The sequence below is a fragment of the Heloderma suspectum genome, chromosome 7, assembly GCF_057233095.1.
Source record: "Heloderma suspectum isolate Gila_16-S chromosome 7, 16-S_ref, whole genome shotgun sequence".
NCBI lineage: Eukaryota > Metazoa > Chordata > Lepidosauria > Squamata > Helodermatidae > Heloderma > Heloderma suspectum.
In genome coordinates, this window is record NC_139464.1 from 93,101,176 (window position 1) to 93,117,655 (window position 16,480).

General features: G+C 39.4%; 1 protein-coding gene across 3 annotated transcripts in view; it reads left to right on the plus strand.

Moving 5' to 3' along the window:
• The window catches only part of PLXNB2 (plexin B2), a 445,494-nt gene that overhangs the window by 355,622 nt on the left and 73,392 nt on the right, over positions 1 to 16,480 (plus strand). For all 3 annotated transcript variants that reach the window (XM_084810902.1, XM_084810901.1, XM_084810900.1), the window contains 4 exons: positions 858 to 950; positions 1,980 to 2,061; positions 8,430 to 8,590; positions 10,641 to 10,789. In XM_084810902.1, the coding sequence (XP_084667028.1) occupies positions 858 to 950; positions 1,980 to 2,061; positions 8,430 to 8,590; positions 10,641 to 10,789 (485 nt within the window). The remainder of the gene's footprint in view (positions 1 to 857; positions 951 to 1,979; positions 2,062 to 8,429; positions 8,591 to 10,640; positions 10,790 to 16,480) is intronic.

Below are 16,480 nucleotides of genomic sequence, written 5' to 3' on the forward strand. Positions count from 1 at the left end.
TGTTTGCGGTCCCTCCCATTGCTTTTTCAGTTTTTCTAAATCTACTGATCTAAGTATTTTAAATCTATGAATATTTGGCTTCTTCCTCGGAAGTAGAGAGAGAATCTTAAGAGAGGGATTGGCAGCGTATGGCCACAAGCCGTATTTAGCCTCCCCAAGCTTTTACGCACAGTCCTGTGTAGTCTTCCCCCCTAGCAGGCTGATTATTTTGATGATCAAGAGTGAGCTTTCCTGAGATAAAAGCCTTAATATTGCCTACCCCTGCCGTAAAGGAAGCATTTTATTGGATGTAAAGAAATCAATTCTTAGATAAAATATTGTGCATATTTCTATCTACTTTAGAGTGGAAATTATTAGGAGCAATCTACTTTATAGAGGATAGTCCTCTATTTGAAGATGTCCTCTGTCTGAAAGGCTGTCCAGTCCAAGTCCAGTTTAAAGATAAAGGAGAGTTTGAAGTTGCCCATCGACAGTTAGCACTGGGACATCAGATTGAGCAGACACAGAGTTCACTTGGTAACAGTCTTACCACTGTGGTGAAATGTGTTGTATTTCTATTTAAATTATTTCTTAATTTCCATCTACACATCTCAATTAACATATGCAAATTCTTTGCTAATCTGTGCCCTCTTTTGTAAGTAGCTACCTATTGGTATATCAACAAATGATTCAAAGTCCTGGCCTTAAGTGTCTACACTCTCTTGCACTATATTTGTGACTGAAATTATCACAATGTAATGGTTATTACTCTCCATTTCATCTAGTTATTTCCAGAACTTGTAGGTATATTGCACAATAAGCTACTGCTGGTCTAGTGATTGTATAAAGATTATAAGTCAAATATTTCTTTTTCAAAGGATAGCCATTTCAGAATTGGAAATAACCACTTTGGATTTGAGACCATGGTGGAACGATCATCTGATGGAACTTTCTTCTTTGACAGCCCAATGGTAAATATTAGGCATTGTGTTTTTTAAGGATTGCTTTCTCTTTTGCTTTCTTAAACAAGGTTACGTCTTGCTGTAAGGCTGAGTACATTCACCATTACACAACTCCCAGGCTGATTTCATGGCATGTAAAATCAGGAGGGTCTTATTTTTCACCAAGAAGCTCATTTGCTACCTGCAATTCACATATAATCGGCTGCATTCTGATGTTTGTTCACAGTATTTTTATGTCGAGGGAGATGGATAGTAATCTCCAGAAGTTGTGTCCATAAGCAGGCTACTTCTGGATGCTCCTTTTGGTCCCACATTGCAGGAAATCTGTCTCCTTTCCTGCGACATACATTCTGTGCATGCTATCAGAAATCTAAGAAACTGGAGATAGTTTGACTTTGATGACATACCTGAGAAAAATTATGGGCTTAGCACTGGAGGAACTGTTTACCTTTACTGGTGAATGTTGATGGTAATCCTACATTTTTGGTAGCAGCCAAGAATGTATCTATGGGATTTTTCTGGAAATTACACCTTTACGTATTTTGCAAGGAGAGAGATTTGCAGTGGTAGTCTATACTTGTAGATGTGTTGTGGTATCTATACTTGTAGAACGCAAGCTGTATTTATGTGTGTTTGTAGTCATGTTTTTCTCAGTTCTTTGAATGATACATTTCTTTAACAAACAAAAAAGCACTCATATATTTCTCTAAAAACATATCTGAGTAAACATGCCACTGCCACTTCGTGTGCTTTTGAGGATGAAGTAATACGGCATTTTGAACATTTTCTGATACATTTATGTATTTCCTATTATTTCTGAAGTGTTACAACCATTTCTGTTGTAACAAGTGTTACAATAATATGAGCATGAATGCAACACCTCAGTGTTTTAGTAGAAGCATTGGTGCCATTATTTTTGAAGATGCAGCAGTAACCTGACTGTAGTAGTAGTAGTAAGCTGCATGATTTGGGATAAATGGATTGAGACGTAAGATAATTTCTGACTGTCTTTGTTTTCTTTCTTTTTCCCATCTTCAGATTCACAGTTTTGCAAATGAAACGCTACCATTTAGTTTATTCATTAAAACGGATAAAGGCAAGATTGATAGCAAACTGATCGGTAAGTATGTAGTACACAGAAACGGAGAGGGGGCATTAAAAGTAAAATTATTTATTCCATCAAAATCTTAGAATGGTACCTCTAAGATTTAAAACCTTTAAAAAGTTTTCATAATTTTTAAAGATGATATTATAATTATAAGAAGCATTGACTTAACAGTTATGTAAAACACTATTCTTTGCTAGGGGAATATATTAACATGAAGTTTTAGTGTTTCGGCCAAACGTTCTCTGGACATTTGCTTGCTTGGCTGGGAAAAATATTATTTTTCCAATAATCCATCTTGTAGTTTTTTGATAGCATCATCTAACTCCTTCCAACTTCTGATGCACACTGATCCATTTCTGCAAGAGTAGCAGATCTGGGGACCACTAAGTAGTTTTAATCAAAAGCTTTGTATCATATGCTGCAGCCAAGTCTACAAGTAAAAGACCACCTTTTTTTTAAATTCAAATGGTACCACTCCATGTATTGTCAGCCAGGATTTGCTCTTCTGTAGTAGTGCTGCTGTTACTGCCTCTGCTTTAGATCAGTTAGCTTGGGGCTGTTTCTGATTACAGTCCCAATCTTGCAAGTATTTTTGTCCAGGCACAGGTCCAGTGTGAACAGTGTGTTTCCTGGCAGGCAGAGTGGGCCATCTACAATGAGTAATTATGCTAGAATGAAGCCAGTCATGACCTTCGAAATTCTTTTTAGTCATTATTTAGCTTAATACCGTGACTCAGTGGCACTTAATAACTAATGGGTCCATACTGATAAATCTTACATAGCTGCAAGTCAGTCTATAGGTGTAGTTGTATTTAATAGATTTATTTTTAGTGGATATTGCAAATAAAAAACATTTTAAAGAGAAATACCCTCTCTTTTTACAATACTAATAACTTCTCCACCCAAACAACATACTTTATCTTATATGGGATAACTGTGAACAATGGATGGGATGTGACCACACAAAAGGCAAATGAAATTCTAGCATGTATTTGGTACAGCATTTCCGGTAAGGACGGTAGAGTGGCATCCTTATGCTTTGTCTATTTTTGGTCAACCATCTTCAGAAAGGAATAATTCAGCTGGGAATAAATGCAAAGAATTAATGTTGAGATCTAATTCTTAAACTGTATGTGTCTAGACTAGATTACCCTCTAGTCCCTTCCAGAAGGCAAGAGTGATTCTTCATTATATACCCAAATAGCTTTTTAAAAAAACTCTTATTGATTGGTATGTTCATTATTTTATTTTATTTTAAAGTCTGATGGAAACAGCAGGGTACAACTGAATTTTAAAAGTCAACACTCCCATTCACATTCAAGTGTATAATAATGATAAAAGGGAAGCAGGAAAGAACTGGGAGAGATATTTTGTATATACCAATGCTATCCAGCTTTTCCTTTTTTATTACAAAAAATCAGTTGCAGGTCCTTAATGTAGCTGAACTTAAACACCATGAACGTTAGTTGCTTTGGTTGTTCTGGTAGTTACTACACAGAAGATGAACAATTATTGAATTTCCAAGTATAAATGAATCCTTTCTTTCTATAACACATTTAGAGAACACCAAGTAACACTGGCATTTAATGTCTTTTTATAGCCACTGGAGACTCTGAAGAGTGTGAAATCCAATGTATCCCTTTTATCCTTTGTCCTGTTTTATCAATGGTTTCACAGCTAGTATCTAAAAATGATGGATAAGGGTTGGAATCTAAAGGCTGGCTTGCTGCTAGTACATTTAATGAGCTGATCAGTTGCAAAACTGATTAACACTTTGAGTTCTGTCTCTGTATTGTGTGTTGCTGTGAGAGCTTTCACTACATTACAGATCTAATTTGGAAACCATTCAAATGCTGCCTTTTGCAAAGACAGGAGTCATTCTCATTTCTGCATGCACAGATGAAAAGTATATTTAATCAGCTGGCTAGACATGAAGGTCTTGCTGGCAGTCTGGTGGAATTCAAATTCTGAAATGGAATTCCATCAGCCTGTTTTGTGAGTTAGACCTATGGCACCTTAATGTTCAGTTCAAATGACAGAATGTGTGAGTGCACAGTCTTAAGGCCGAATCAGAACTTTGAAAATGACTTCCATTAAAAGCATGTATCATCTAGTGGGCCATCTATATAAGGAAGTCAAGGTCAAGTTGGTGGACTAGGGGATTATTCCTTACCAAAGCTCTAAATTAATCATACAGAACCAGGCTAACTTGCGCAAGCGCACAGATGTTGGATACCCAATGGATAATGTTCATGTATTTTATCAGCTAGTGGGGAAAGCAGGTTATGAACCCTCTTCTGGGCATCGGATAGTGAGAAGGTTCCCCAGAGTACAAGGGGGCCTTCGGTCTTAAAAGGTGGGTGAGTGTAGAGGGCCTGCCACTCCAATGTGAGGAGGGAGATTGTGATGAAAAAGGGGGCTGAGGAAGAAGGGGTGGGAAAATAATCTAGGGTTTCAGCGAGGCTTTCATGGGAGTAAGAGTGAAGTGTCGTTCCCCACCTCCCCCTGTAAGTAGACTCTGGCTAGTGGATAAGGTTAAAAAGGAAAAGAAGCATCTACAGGGAGGATAAATAAAATTTATGGGGAACAGAAAGGGCTTGGGCTTGGAATGTCTCATGTGGAGAGGGGAATTATAATTTATTATGAATGAATCGCAAGAAGGATGTGAGGAGAAAGGGAAATAGTCTTTTACAGTATTTTATCATACTATTTGCTGTTGTCCTGATGGGAGTTGTAGACCAACCCATTTGGAGGTCACCAGGCTGGGGAAGGATGGCACAGATTCTCAAACTACCTGCAAGCCTTTTCCCTTGCCAACCACACAATGGGGGCGGAGGGTGAATTGCATTCACAGTGGGTGAATCGCATTTTTGTACATTTCCCACAGAAACCCAACCAATGCATATGAGGAAGGCGAGAAGAAAGCTAACAAGTTTCATCTGTTGTACATTTCAGTACCACAACAATTGATTACCAGTGTGTGAGCACTGAATTTAAAAAGTGCCAGATATGTGTTGCTAAGAGGAAGGAAAGAAGCCAAAAAGAAGGGAGGGCAATCCTCAAAATAACACTTGAAAAAAAATAATTTGGTTTTACAAGGTGGCATGCCCAACATGTTCTGACATGTCAGCTTCTTCAGGAACAATAGAAAAGATGGCAACAAGAACTATATGCAATGAATATAAAATACTAACCTCACACAAAATATTCCCATTATGTCAAATACAGCAAACTATGCACCATCTCACAAGCAGTGAAAAGACACTAATAACTCTAAATAAATATCATATTGTTGTTACACTCTTTGCTTTGATTAGTAAAACTAAATAAAACAATATAGTACATGTAACTGTTAATCAGAAACAAACATTTGTTCTAATGGATTCTTTCTTTGGCAATGGGGCCTTGTCCTAACCAGGACCACAGTGGGGACAAAGACTTAAACCCCCTCAACCCCTCACAGAAGGGACCCAAACTGGATCAGGCCCCCTGCACTTAATTTTGGGTACGGAAGAAAAGACATAGCTGCTAGCTATATCTTTAAAAGTAATATCTGGTTTAGCCCCCATATGTTAAACAGGTACAGAAAGAGATTAAACGATTTACTGAAAATAGAAAAGAAAAGCTTCTTTGTACATTATTCCAGTTATTGTACCAGTTCGCTTACAGCATGAAATTTCAAATTCACTCCTCTGTGGTAGAATTGTATTATATGTCCATAATGCCTCCACCTGTAGACCTGAAACATCAGGCTAAGCAACTTTTGAAAGATTCATGATATTAAAGGAAATGCATATCTACCGAATTAACCCTTCGAATGCTAGAAAACTATTCTGTTGGTCATGAAAAGCCTATTTAAAACAAAATATTAACTGTGTTATAATTATTAAGGGGGACCCTTTATAACATGCTTTTTTACTTAAAATTTTATTTAAAATGAGTTTCATGGGCCTCCATAATTCAAAAAATCCAGCAGTATAAAGCTAAGGATGAGAAAGCTTTTTTTTTTTTCTGGCTTCCCCTGATAATAAGGGAGGATAATAAGGAATGGGGAAAATATTTGTTTTTCTTTTATTGCTCTTTTCACAATTCCTTTCCAAATGAAGTTGGTTAACTCTGCTGAAAATGATTTGCAGATTGTGAGGCTGTCTTGGCTTTGATTTCCATGACAACTTTCTTTGTTTACTATTAAGAATTTTCTACCCCCAATATCCTGGCCTTGTAGACTCAACATAAGTTGTTAGGGAAGATCATTTAGTTCTACATTAGATCATTCAATGATCATAGGCAAAATGTTAAAAGTCTTAGCATCATGTCTGCAACCATATTACCTTGAATAGGTTTGAAGCACTAGAGTTGATGGACTGTGTCATACAAGCAAAAAGAAAACAAAATCTAAATTTCCCATTCCCAGTAAAAATAACCCTATTTTCAGCCAGCAAATTAACACCACTTTGAATAAACACAGTGGGATATGCTGAGTAAGATGATGCTGTATTAAATAAACTGCTTCTAAGCACAGTGATGCATTAGAAGAGTTCTTTGAGCATCATGTGAGTTCTTCCGGATGTGTAGTCATTCTGGGGACTATTTTTCCCCAGCACCAAGGAATTAAGGTCAATGATAGCTTTACTGAGCCAAATTATCAAACATTCCCCCCCCCCACACACACACACACTTACATTCAGCTTCTTTTTCACAAAGCAGTTACTTAGAACTAAAATGTTGTAGTTACTAAACTGGAGTACTCATTGCTTCCAATTAAGATGGCAATCATCTGTCTGCTCATAAAAGTGTGCTAAAACACTAATGACTGACACTTGTTGCTGGCCCACAGTCCTAATTATTCAGCATCCTGGATTTACTCCACATGTCCTGAAATTAGACCTTACTGTTCTCTAGCCATTTGATGGATACCACTTTATATCAAGATGTTTTCACATATCATAGAATCAGCTCCAGTTAATTTTATCCCTCAACACAAAGCACTCCATCTTTCTCTGATTCATGGTCATGATAACCAGAAGTGGCAGGGCATTCTTTATCAGGGTTCAAATGCTCTGCAGTGTCCTCCCACCCATGGTCCCTAACTTCATCTGTCAACCTTCGGTGCATGCTACCAGATTCCTTGGATTCCCTGGAGCTCAGAATTAAATGTAAAGTGGTAGAGAAACAGATCAAAGCATATTGGTGTCTGTGCGAATATATGAATGAAAATTCTTATTTGGCTACACTTCTTGAATTCTGATTTTAGTTTCACAACTTCATAGTGTTAGTAGAATCTTGGAAACTTTAGAGTGGTCTGTTTATCTTAAAGCTATATATGAATAGCTATCTCTTAGATTAATAAAAATACTCTACAAATGTGAACAGACTATAACTTTCCTTGCCCATCAACATATGTGCATTTAATTTTGAAAACTATCTGAACTGAATCCACCATATTTAATTAACAAAATAGCTTTTATTAAACTTTTTCCTATTTCCTATGTTGTCCCTTGTAGCTGGAACTCTCTCTATAAGTGTATCACTTCTCCATTATACTTCAACTTCCTTCTCAGGACCTCTATTTTTTGCAAGCTTTGCTCCATATTTATTTTTCCCTTGTTTGCAAACATGCCAACTACTAAGAAAGTTGAAAGGTAGCAAAGGTCTTCTAGTCCAGTATCCTTGCCCAAAAGTAGATCTACCCACCTGCCTTTCTCTTCTACAGTTCAGGCTACAATGTGCCAACCTGAGGAAAGACAGCCAATAAAGCAAATATCAGTAGATGACTCAGTAGAACACTAGAGTCAACACTTGCACCACAATAACAAAACTTCCATTTGATCTATCCAGTTTGATCTGGGGAAAATTCATTCACAGCCCAACAGTAGTCTGTCTGCTTGTGCATATCCAGTCCACTAAACCCACAAAAAAGAAACTTGAAGGCCACCATTTTGCTCCTTTCCATCCTCGTTTCTTTGCTTCTTACCCTTGTCATCTCTGGGTTACAAATTGTTTCATGTAGGAACCATAATCTTACTTTCCTCTATACATTGCAATACATATTAATAGTATATACATGTATTAATAATTTGAGGAAGCTATGCGGTTTGGGCATGTGACCGCATCCCTTAAAGTTGTGTGTTCAAGCCTTTCTTATTGTCACATCAGATGGCTTCCTTCAGCATATGCAGTTGTACATGGACTTGTACTATTGAGCTGGAGAAGAAAAAGGTGGTCAGATGCTAAGGTTGTGCTAGTTACATGTGCCAGTGGCCATCCGTACACCTTAATAATGCTTCCCTGATGAGGTGACATCAAGGTTTATGTGGGCTTTGGCTTGCTTTGACTTGTGGAGTAGTAACTGAGACTAGACTTGTTTGCAATGTTTATAGTGACTTTATACAGCTGTTCCTATGGTCGGGGTGACTGCAGCTTGTGTCTTGCGGCTGATTCACAGTATAAATGTGTCTGGTGTAAAGACAGCAACAGCTGTGTTTACGAAAAACAATGCTCAGCTTCTACAAAGAACTGCCCTGCTCCAGTCATTACTCAGGTATGTGAATTCCACATCATTTCGTGACACTGTCTCTGAATACTACATACTCTGAAGGAGTATTACTTGAGTCAACTTGCAAAACAGTTCTGAAACTCTGAGGTCTCTTAGCAAAGTTTATCAAGCCCTATAATAAAGAATCTCCGTGTGTTTTCTTTGAGAACTTACACCAAACACGCTAAGTCAGTGATGGGGAACCTGCAGCCCTCCACACAATCGACTCCAACACCCACCATTCCTGACCATTGGCCACGCTGGCTGTAGCTGATAGGAACTGAAGTCACATCTGGAGGGCTACAGGTTCCCCACCCCAGTGCTATATGATAAATATTAGTAGAGAGTTACAGTTGGTTCTTGGATCAAAAAGCCCGTAAGAGGCTATATTTCCAAATCCTATGTAGCCTTTTCATAAGGACTTCCAACATTACCTTAGTGATACTAGAACACTTCATCCGTGTGTCTCCTCGCACCACTAGGGAATATTGGAGGTCCCAGATCACATGGGAGGTGTTCACAGCATGGCTCCTTTCCTTGCCAGCATTGTCCCAGGTACCAGGAAGGAGTGTCACTGGCATGAGAGTAGCTATGTTATGAGAGTAGCTTAGGAAGGAGACATGCTGTAGCCTTCTTCCTCATAACATCTAACACAATGGACTGTTTCAGGCATAACGCTCTTGGCTTAATAAACTCCAATTTTAAAAAGTTGCTGTGAGGAAGAAAGGACAAGAGAAACAGAGAGGTGGCAGCTCTACATCTCTCAGAAAATTCTTTTGATGTTCCTGGACTTTCAAAAGTAGTTCCTTGTGTGACATAAACAGCTGTAGTTCAAGAGAAATGTCAGCCCCCCTTCAGCCTGTCAAACTACTTAGCCCAGTGCTTTGGGTTCTGACCCATATTTTTTATCAAAACATGACAGAGCAGCAAAGAACACTTGTAAGCAGAGTACCTAAAAAGATTTATTTCTAAGAACCCACCTCAGAAGGCAAAGCATCCACCTAACAAAAGGTATCAGTAGTTTTCTTTTCAAAAGAGTAAGCATCATATTCTTCAAGCAAACATGACAAAGTTATAAACCAAATAAAATGCTAGGCAGAAATGTTATACAGAATAGTCATAACCTGATGAGCAGCTGCGTTGTAATAAACTGTAATAGAATTCTGTTTTAGTTAGGTATTTGAAGTGTTGCAGCTTATTACTGATTTTATGCTATTTGGAAAAGCTTTTAGCTTAAAATTCCATAGTGAAAATGTTTTAGCTCTCAGTTTTTAAAGCAGACAGTTAGCATTTTTGAGCAGGAGGCAGCCCACATAATGCTGGAGGAAGTCCATAGAAAGCTCAGTACTAGGGTTGCTGAATCTCAAGTTTCCATCATTTCATTCCTCATTTTCTTTCTTCTTCCTTCCAGAATGGACCATTTCTTACATCCGGTTGCCATATGCCTCAGAATTTAGGTGCTTGTGGGCAGAAGCAGCAAGGCCTGCCCCAGAGTCCTCTGAAGTACATTAAAACATAGAGCAGGGAGGGATGTCAGGCAGATCAGAAACTACGTGCAAATCTGTTTGCTCTGTCTTTGGTCTGTGCGGCTCTGCTCTCTATGGATCAGAGCTGACAGATGGCCACCCGTGATCTACAAATATCCCAACAACCTTTCCTAGCCATGAACTGACCCCTTAGCAAATATAGTTCTGTCACATTCCATCCTAATAGTTAAATCTCCAAGTAAAAATTTATATATCACTTTCTCTTAAACTGCCATGGAAAAAAAGAAATATTGATAGGATTCTTTGATGTACTCCTACATCTGAAAACAACTCCCATAGAGCAGATTTCTCCACCCCACACAGGCTTCACTACCTTTTATACACAAAGGTAATATTCCAATCTACAATATATTACCTTTCAATATGTTTAAAAAAAAAACAATTTAATACTAGACTGGAATTCCCTGAAGTTCAGAATACCGTAACTGCTCTGGAGGGTCTAAAAATTCAACAGTTCAATGATTCACTTGCTCTTGTGACATTTTCAAATGTGTTTTCTGCATACCCAGATTGAACCAAAGAATGGACCACTAGATGGTGGGATTTTAGTGACCATAAAGGGATCTAATTTGGGCGTAAAAGCTGAAGATGTTGAAAATATAATTGTGGCAGGCACTGAATGTAGATTTAGAGAAGAATTCTACTCTGTTTCTACCAGGTAAGTAATTGTCAAATGTTTTGAATGCCAGAGATTTGTGTGTGCATGTGGGGTGGGGAGCATCTATATGCCTGGACTGTGGAAATGTACAACAAAGATTTCTCCTGACGAATATGCCTGTTAAAGTGACTTTACATATATAACTTCTTTTGCATTTATAGTCAGGGCCAGAAATATCCGGAACAAGGATAAGTGTTTTGGCAGTTGGCCTCCGCACACCACCACATTGAAGTTGAAAGGAAACACACCCAGATGGGAGCAAAATCAGGACTTCCAGCTGTAATTCAAGGGGTTGGACAAAAGTGGGGCACTAACCATTCAGGAAGGACAGCCAGTGGCATACACACACACCCATCGTTGGTGGCTCATAAGAATGGCTGACAAGCAGCTGCATGGCCAGGTGTGGCCTGTTTCCTGGGTACCCCATGACCAATCAAGCAGATAAAAGGCCTGGAGGTGGTTCTGAGTGTTATATTTGCATTTGGTAGCTGTTCACTGGAACTCCCAACATGAGGTCCAAAGAGGTGTCCATGCGAGTGAAGGAGGCCATCATTAGGAAACAAAATAAACCCATCAGAGAGATAGCAAAAACAGTGGGAGTGGCCAACACAACAGTTTGGAACATCCTGAAAAAGAAGGAATTAACTGGCAAGCTCAGCAACAGCAAAAGGCCTGGAAGACCATGGAAGACAACTAAAGTGGATGACTGCAGAATTCTGCTCATGGTGAAGAGGAACCCTTTCACAACATCTAGCCAGATCAAGAACACTCTTGAGGAGGTAGGCATGTCATTGTCAACATCTACAGTCAGGAGACTATGAATGTAAATACAGAGGCTTCACAACAAGATGCAAACCACTGGTAACACTCAAGAACGGAAAGGCCAGATTAGCCTTTGCCAGCAAACACCTAAAAAAGCCTGCCCAGTTCTGGAATAAGATTCTTTGGACTGATGAAACAAAGATTAAGTTGTACCAGAGTGATGGGAAGAGAAAAGTATGGAGAAGGAAAGGAACAGCTCATGATCCAAAGCATACCACATCATCTGTCAAACATGGTGGAGGCAGTATTATGGCATGGGCATATATGGCTGCCAATGGAACTGGGTCATTGGTGTTTATTGATGACCTGACTGCTGATAAAAGCAGCAGGGTGAATTCTGCAGTGTATAGGGCTATACTTTCTGCTCAGATTCAGCCGAATGCTGCCAAACTGATAGGATGCCGCTTCATATTGCAGATGAATAATGACCCAAAACATACAGCAAAAGCTACCCAAGAGTTTCTCAAGGCAAAGAAGTGAGTTGTTCTTCAATGGCCAAGTCAGTCACCTGATCTCAGCCCAATAGAGTATGCTTTTCACTTCCTGAAGACAAGACTGAAGGCAGAAAGACCCACAAACAAGCAGCAGCTGAAGGCAGCTGCAGTGAAGGCCTGGCAAAGCATCTCGAGGGAGGGAACTCAGCATTCGGTCATGTCCATGGGTTCCAGACTTCAGCCAGTCATTGACTGCAAAGGATTTTCATCCAGGTATTAAAAGCAATCCTTAAGTTTGAAATGATGTTGGTTTGTTCCATTACTTATGAGCCACCAACAATGGCGGGGGGGTGTATGCCACTGGCTGTATTTTCTGAATGGTTAGTGCCCCACTTTTGTCAAACCCCTTGAATTACAGCTGAAAGTCCTGACTTCGCTCCCATCTGGGTGTGTTTCCTTTCAACTTCAATGTGGTGGTGTACAGAGGCCAACTGCGAAAACAATTATCCTTGTTCCGATATTTCTGGCCCTGACTGTATGTATTGTAACCATTTTAATATGTGTGAACTATAATTCTAGAGTCTCTTGCCATGTTTATCTTTATTTTGCTGTAGTTTACACCTATAACTAAAAGATGTGTAATACCAACAACCTATTTTTATGATCTTATAGCTACAAGTCCAGTTTGTTTGTTGCTTATTAGTTTATTTTGGAATTAGATACATTAGTAAGTTATCTCCTTTAGTCATATTTTGTTAAAATTCACATTTCCAACGGCAGTGCTCAAGAAAGTTTTATATACTAAACATTTATAACCTGGCTTATGAATTACAGTGGAGGTGAGGAATAGATTTCAGGGATTAGACCTGATAGACAGAGTGCCTGAGGAACTATGGACGGAGGTCCGTAACATTGTTCAGGAGGCAGCAACGAAATCCATCCCAAAGAAAAAGAAGTGCAAGAAAGCCAAGTGGCTGTCTTATGAGGCTTTACAAGTAGCTGAGGAAAGAAGGGAAGCGAAAAGCAAGGGAGAAAGGGGAAGATATATCCAACTGAATGCAGAGTTCCAGAGAATAGCAAGGAGAGACAAGAAGGCCTTCTTAAATGAACAATGCAAAGAAATCGAGGAAAACAACAGAATGGGAAAGACTAGAGATCTCTTCAAAAAAATTGGAGATCTCAAGGGAACGTTTTGTGCAAAGACGGGCATGAAAAAGGATAATGAAGGCAGGGACCTAACAGATGCAGATGAGATTAAGAAGAGGTGGAAAGAATACACAGAAGAACTATACAGGAAAGATCTGAATGTCCCTGATAGCCATGATAGTGCGGTCACTGAACTTGACCCGGACATCCTAGAGAGTGAAGTCATGTGGGCCTTAGGAAGCATTACTAACAACAAAGCTAGCGGAGATGACAGTATTCCAGCTGAGCTATTTAAAATCCTAAAAGATGATGCTGTTAAAGTGCTGCATTCAATATGCCAACACATTTGGAACACTCAACAATGGCCGCAAGACTGGAAAAGGTCAGTTTACATTCCAATTCCAAAGAAGGGCAACGCCAAAGAATGTTCAAACTACCGCACAATTGCGCTCATTTCACATGCCAGCAAGGTGATGCTCAAAATCCTACAAGCTAGGCTTCAGCAGTATGCGAACCGAGAACTACCGGAAGTACAAGCGGGGTTTCGAAGAGGCAGAGGAACTAGAGATCAAATCACCAACATTCGCTGCATCATGGAGAAAGCAAGAGAATTCCAGAAAAATGTCTTATTTCTGCTTCATTGACTACGCTAAAGCCTTTGATTGTGTGGATCACAACAAACTGTGGCAAATTCTTAAAGTGATGGGAGTACCAGACCACCTTACCTGTCTCCTGAGAAACCTGTACGAGGGTCAAGAAGCAACAGTAAGAACTAGACATGGAACAACCAAGTGGTTCCAAATTGGGAAAGGAGTACGACTAGGCTGTATATTGTCACCCTGCTTATTTAACTTATATGCAGAGTACATCATGAGAAATGCCGGGTTGGATGAATCACAGGTCGGAATTAAGATTGCTGGGAGACTTATCAACAACCTCTGATATGCAGACGATACCACCCTAACGGCAGAAAGCGAAGAGGATCTAAAGAGCCTCTTGTTGAGGGTGAAAGTGGAGAGTGCAAAAGCTGGTTTGAAACTCAACATTAAAAAGCTAAGTTCATGGCATCTGGCCCCATCACTTCCTTGCATATAGAAGGGGAAGAAATGGAAGCAGTGACAGATTTTACTTTCTTGGGCTCCAAGATCACCGCAGACGGTGACTGTAGCCATGAAATTAAAAGACGCTTGCTCCTTGGGAGGAAAGCTATGGCAAACCTAGACAGCATAGTAAGAAGCAGAGACATCACCTTGCCGACAAAGGTCCATCTAATCAAAGCTATGGTTTTCCCAGCAGTAATGTATGGCTGTGAGAGCTGGACTATAAGGAAGGCTGAGCGCCGAAGAATTGATGCTTTCGAACTGTGGTGCTGGAGAAGACTCTTACGAGTCCCCTGGACTGCAAGGAGGTCAAATCAGTCCATCCTAAAGGAAATCAACCCTGAGTGCTCATTGGAAGGACAGATACTGAAGCTGAAGCTCAAATATTTTGGCCACCTAATGCTAAGAGAAAACTCTCTGGAAAAGACCCTGATGCTGGGAAAGACTGAAGGCAAAAGGAGAAGGGGACGGCAGAGGATGAGATGGCTAGATAGCATCACCGATGCAATGAATATGAACTTGAGCACACTCCGGGAGAGAGCGGAGGACAGGAAGGCCTGGCGTGCTATGGTCCATGGGGTCAGACACGACTGAACGACTGAACAACAACATTTAACCAAAGGAATGGAGGATAGGGAGAAGGTCCCAAAACACCTTATTGCTGTGGATTCCAGCACTAACCCAGATGCATTTGTGAGGACTCTACCACCTCCCGTGACTTCGTGAAGGGGGGAGAAGAGGAGCCAGTTTGCAGTTTCTACCTGAACTGTGTCAGGGACAACCCCACTTAGGGAAACCTGGATATAATTGCAAGCACAAATTCATCATTTGAGGCTGTATGGAAGAATCTTGTCATTTGTAATCAGTTGGGGCTATATGGAAGGATTTTGATTAATTGGTCTGGATTCTATTAAATCTACTTTCTATTACGTTTAGATGTATGAACTTATAGATGAATTGTTTCGAAGGGGTTCTTTGCTGCAGTATTCATAATGCTTGTAAATCCTAAACATTTGGATTAAGGAGACAGCAATATAGGATGAGTTTGGATTATGAACAAATATAAAGATATAACACATTATTTTGTCAGCCATAAGATAGCTAGCTACTAGTCAATCCAAAAAGCCTATTAGAGATAGAGTACTGACTTTTGGATGAACTTGAGCACGCTCCGGGAGAGAGCGCAGGACAGGAAGGCCTGGCGTGCTATGGTCCATGGGGTCACGAAGAGTCGGACACGACTGAACGACTGAACAACAACAACAACTGACTTTTGGAGATATTCAGAGTTTATTTTTCTCAGAATCAGAAAATTGGAATCAAAATTAAGAGTTTTCAAAAAGGAAGTAGAGGACTGATGGAGGAAGCCGAGGGCAATAATTTAGAAAGATATGTGGGAGAGTATTTTAGAGATATCACTGGAGCTGAGACAAGAGATGAAATGTATATTGACTCTGCTTATAGTATTAATAGTGGTTTTGTGGAAACGAATAAAGTCCCAAGGAATGTGTTGGTCAAGTTTATAGATTTGGAATCATGGAATATGTTTATGGAAGCTTTTTGATCTCAGCATAGGAATGTGGAGCAAATCTCCTGAAGGGTAAAGGACATACACATAAAATAAACTGTAAACAAAAGCTAGATGGTGATAGAGTATATACAAACTAAGAAATGACCAAGAAATTTACGCTGTTCCATGAGAATCTAATTATTATAAATCTAATAACCTTTCTGAAGCAGAAATCGATAATTATTTGGATAGTGCATATGTAACTTGGCTTAACAAGGACCATCAGGACTAATTAGAGGCAGAAATTTCTGTTATAAAGGTTAAATTTACAATAAAAATATTAATATCAGTAAAGTACCAGGCCCAGATGGTATTATTGGGGAACTTTATCAAGAATGAAGTCATTTGCTAACCCTAAGACTGTTTAAAATATTTAAGGAGGCATGATTGAGAAAAAGAATAATTACCTCTTGGAATGAAGCACATATAATGATGATCTATAAGCAAAGAAAAAACATTGAGAAACCAAAACCTTAAAGAACAATATCCTTATTAAATACCCATTATAAATTGATGATAACAGTAATGGCCAACAGAGTAAATAACCTTTTGGTAGATTATATAATAGAGGATCAAACAGGCTTTAAGAAGGGGAGGAAACTTGCTTGGAACACTCAGG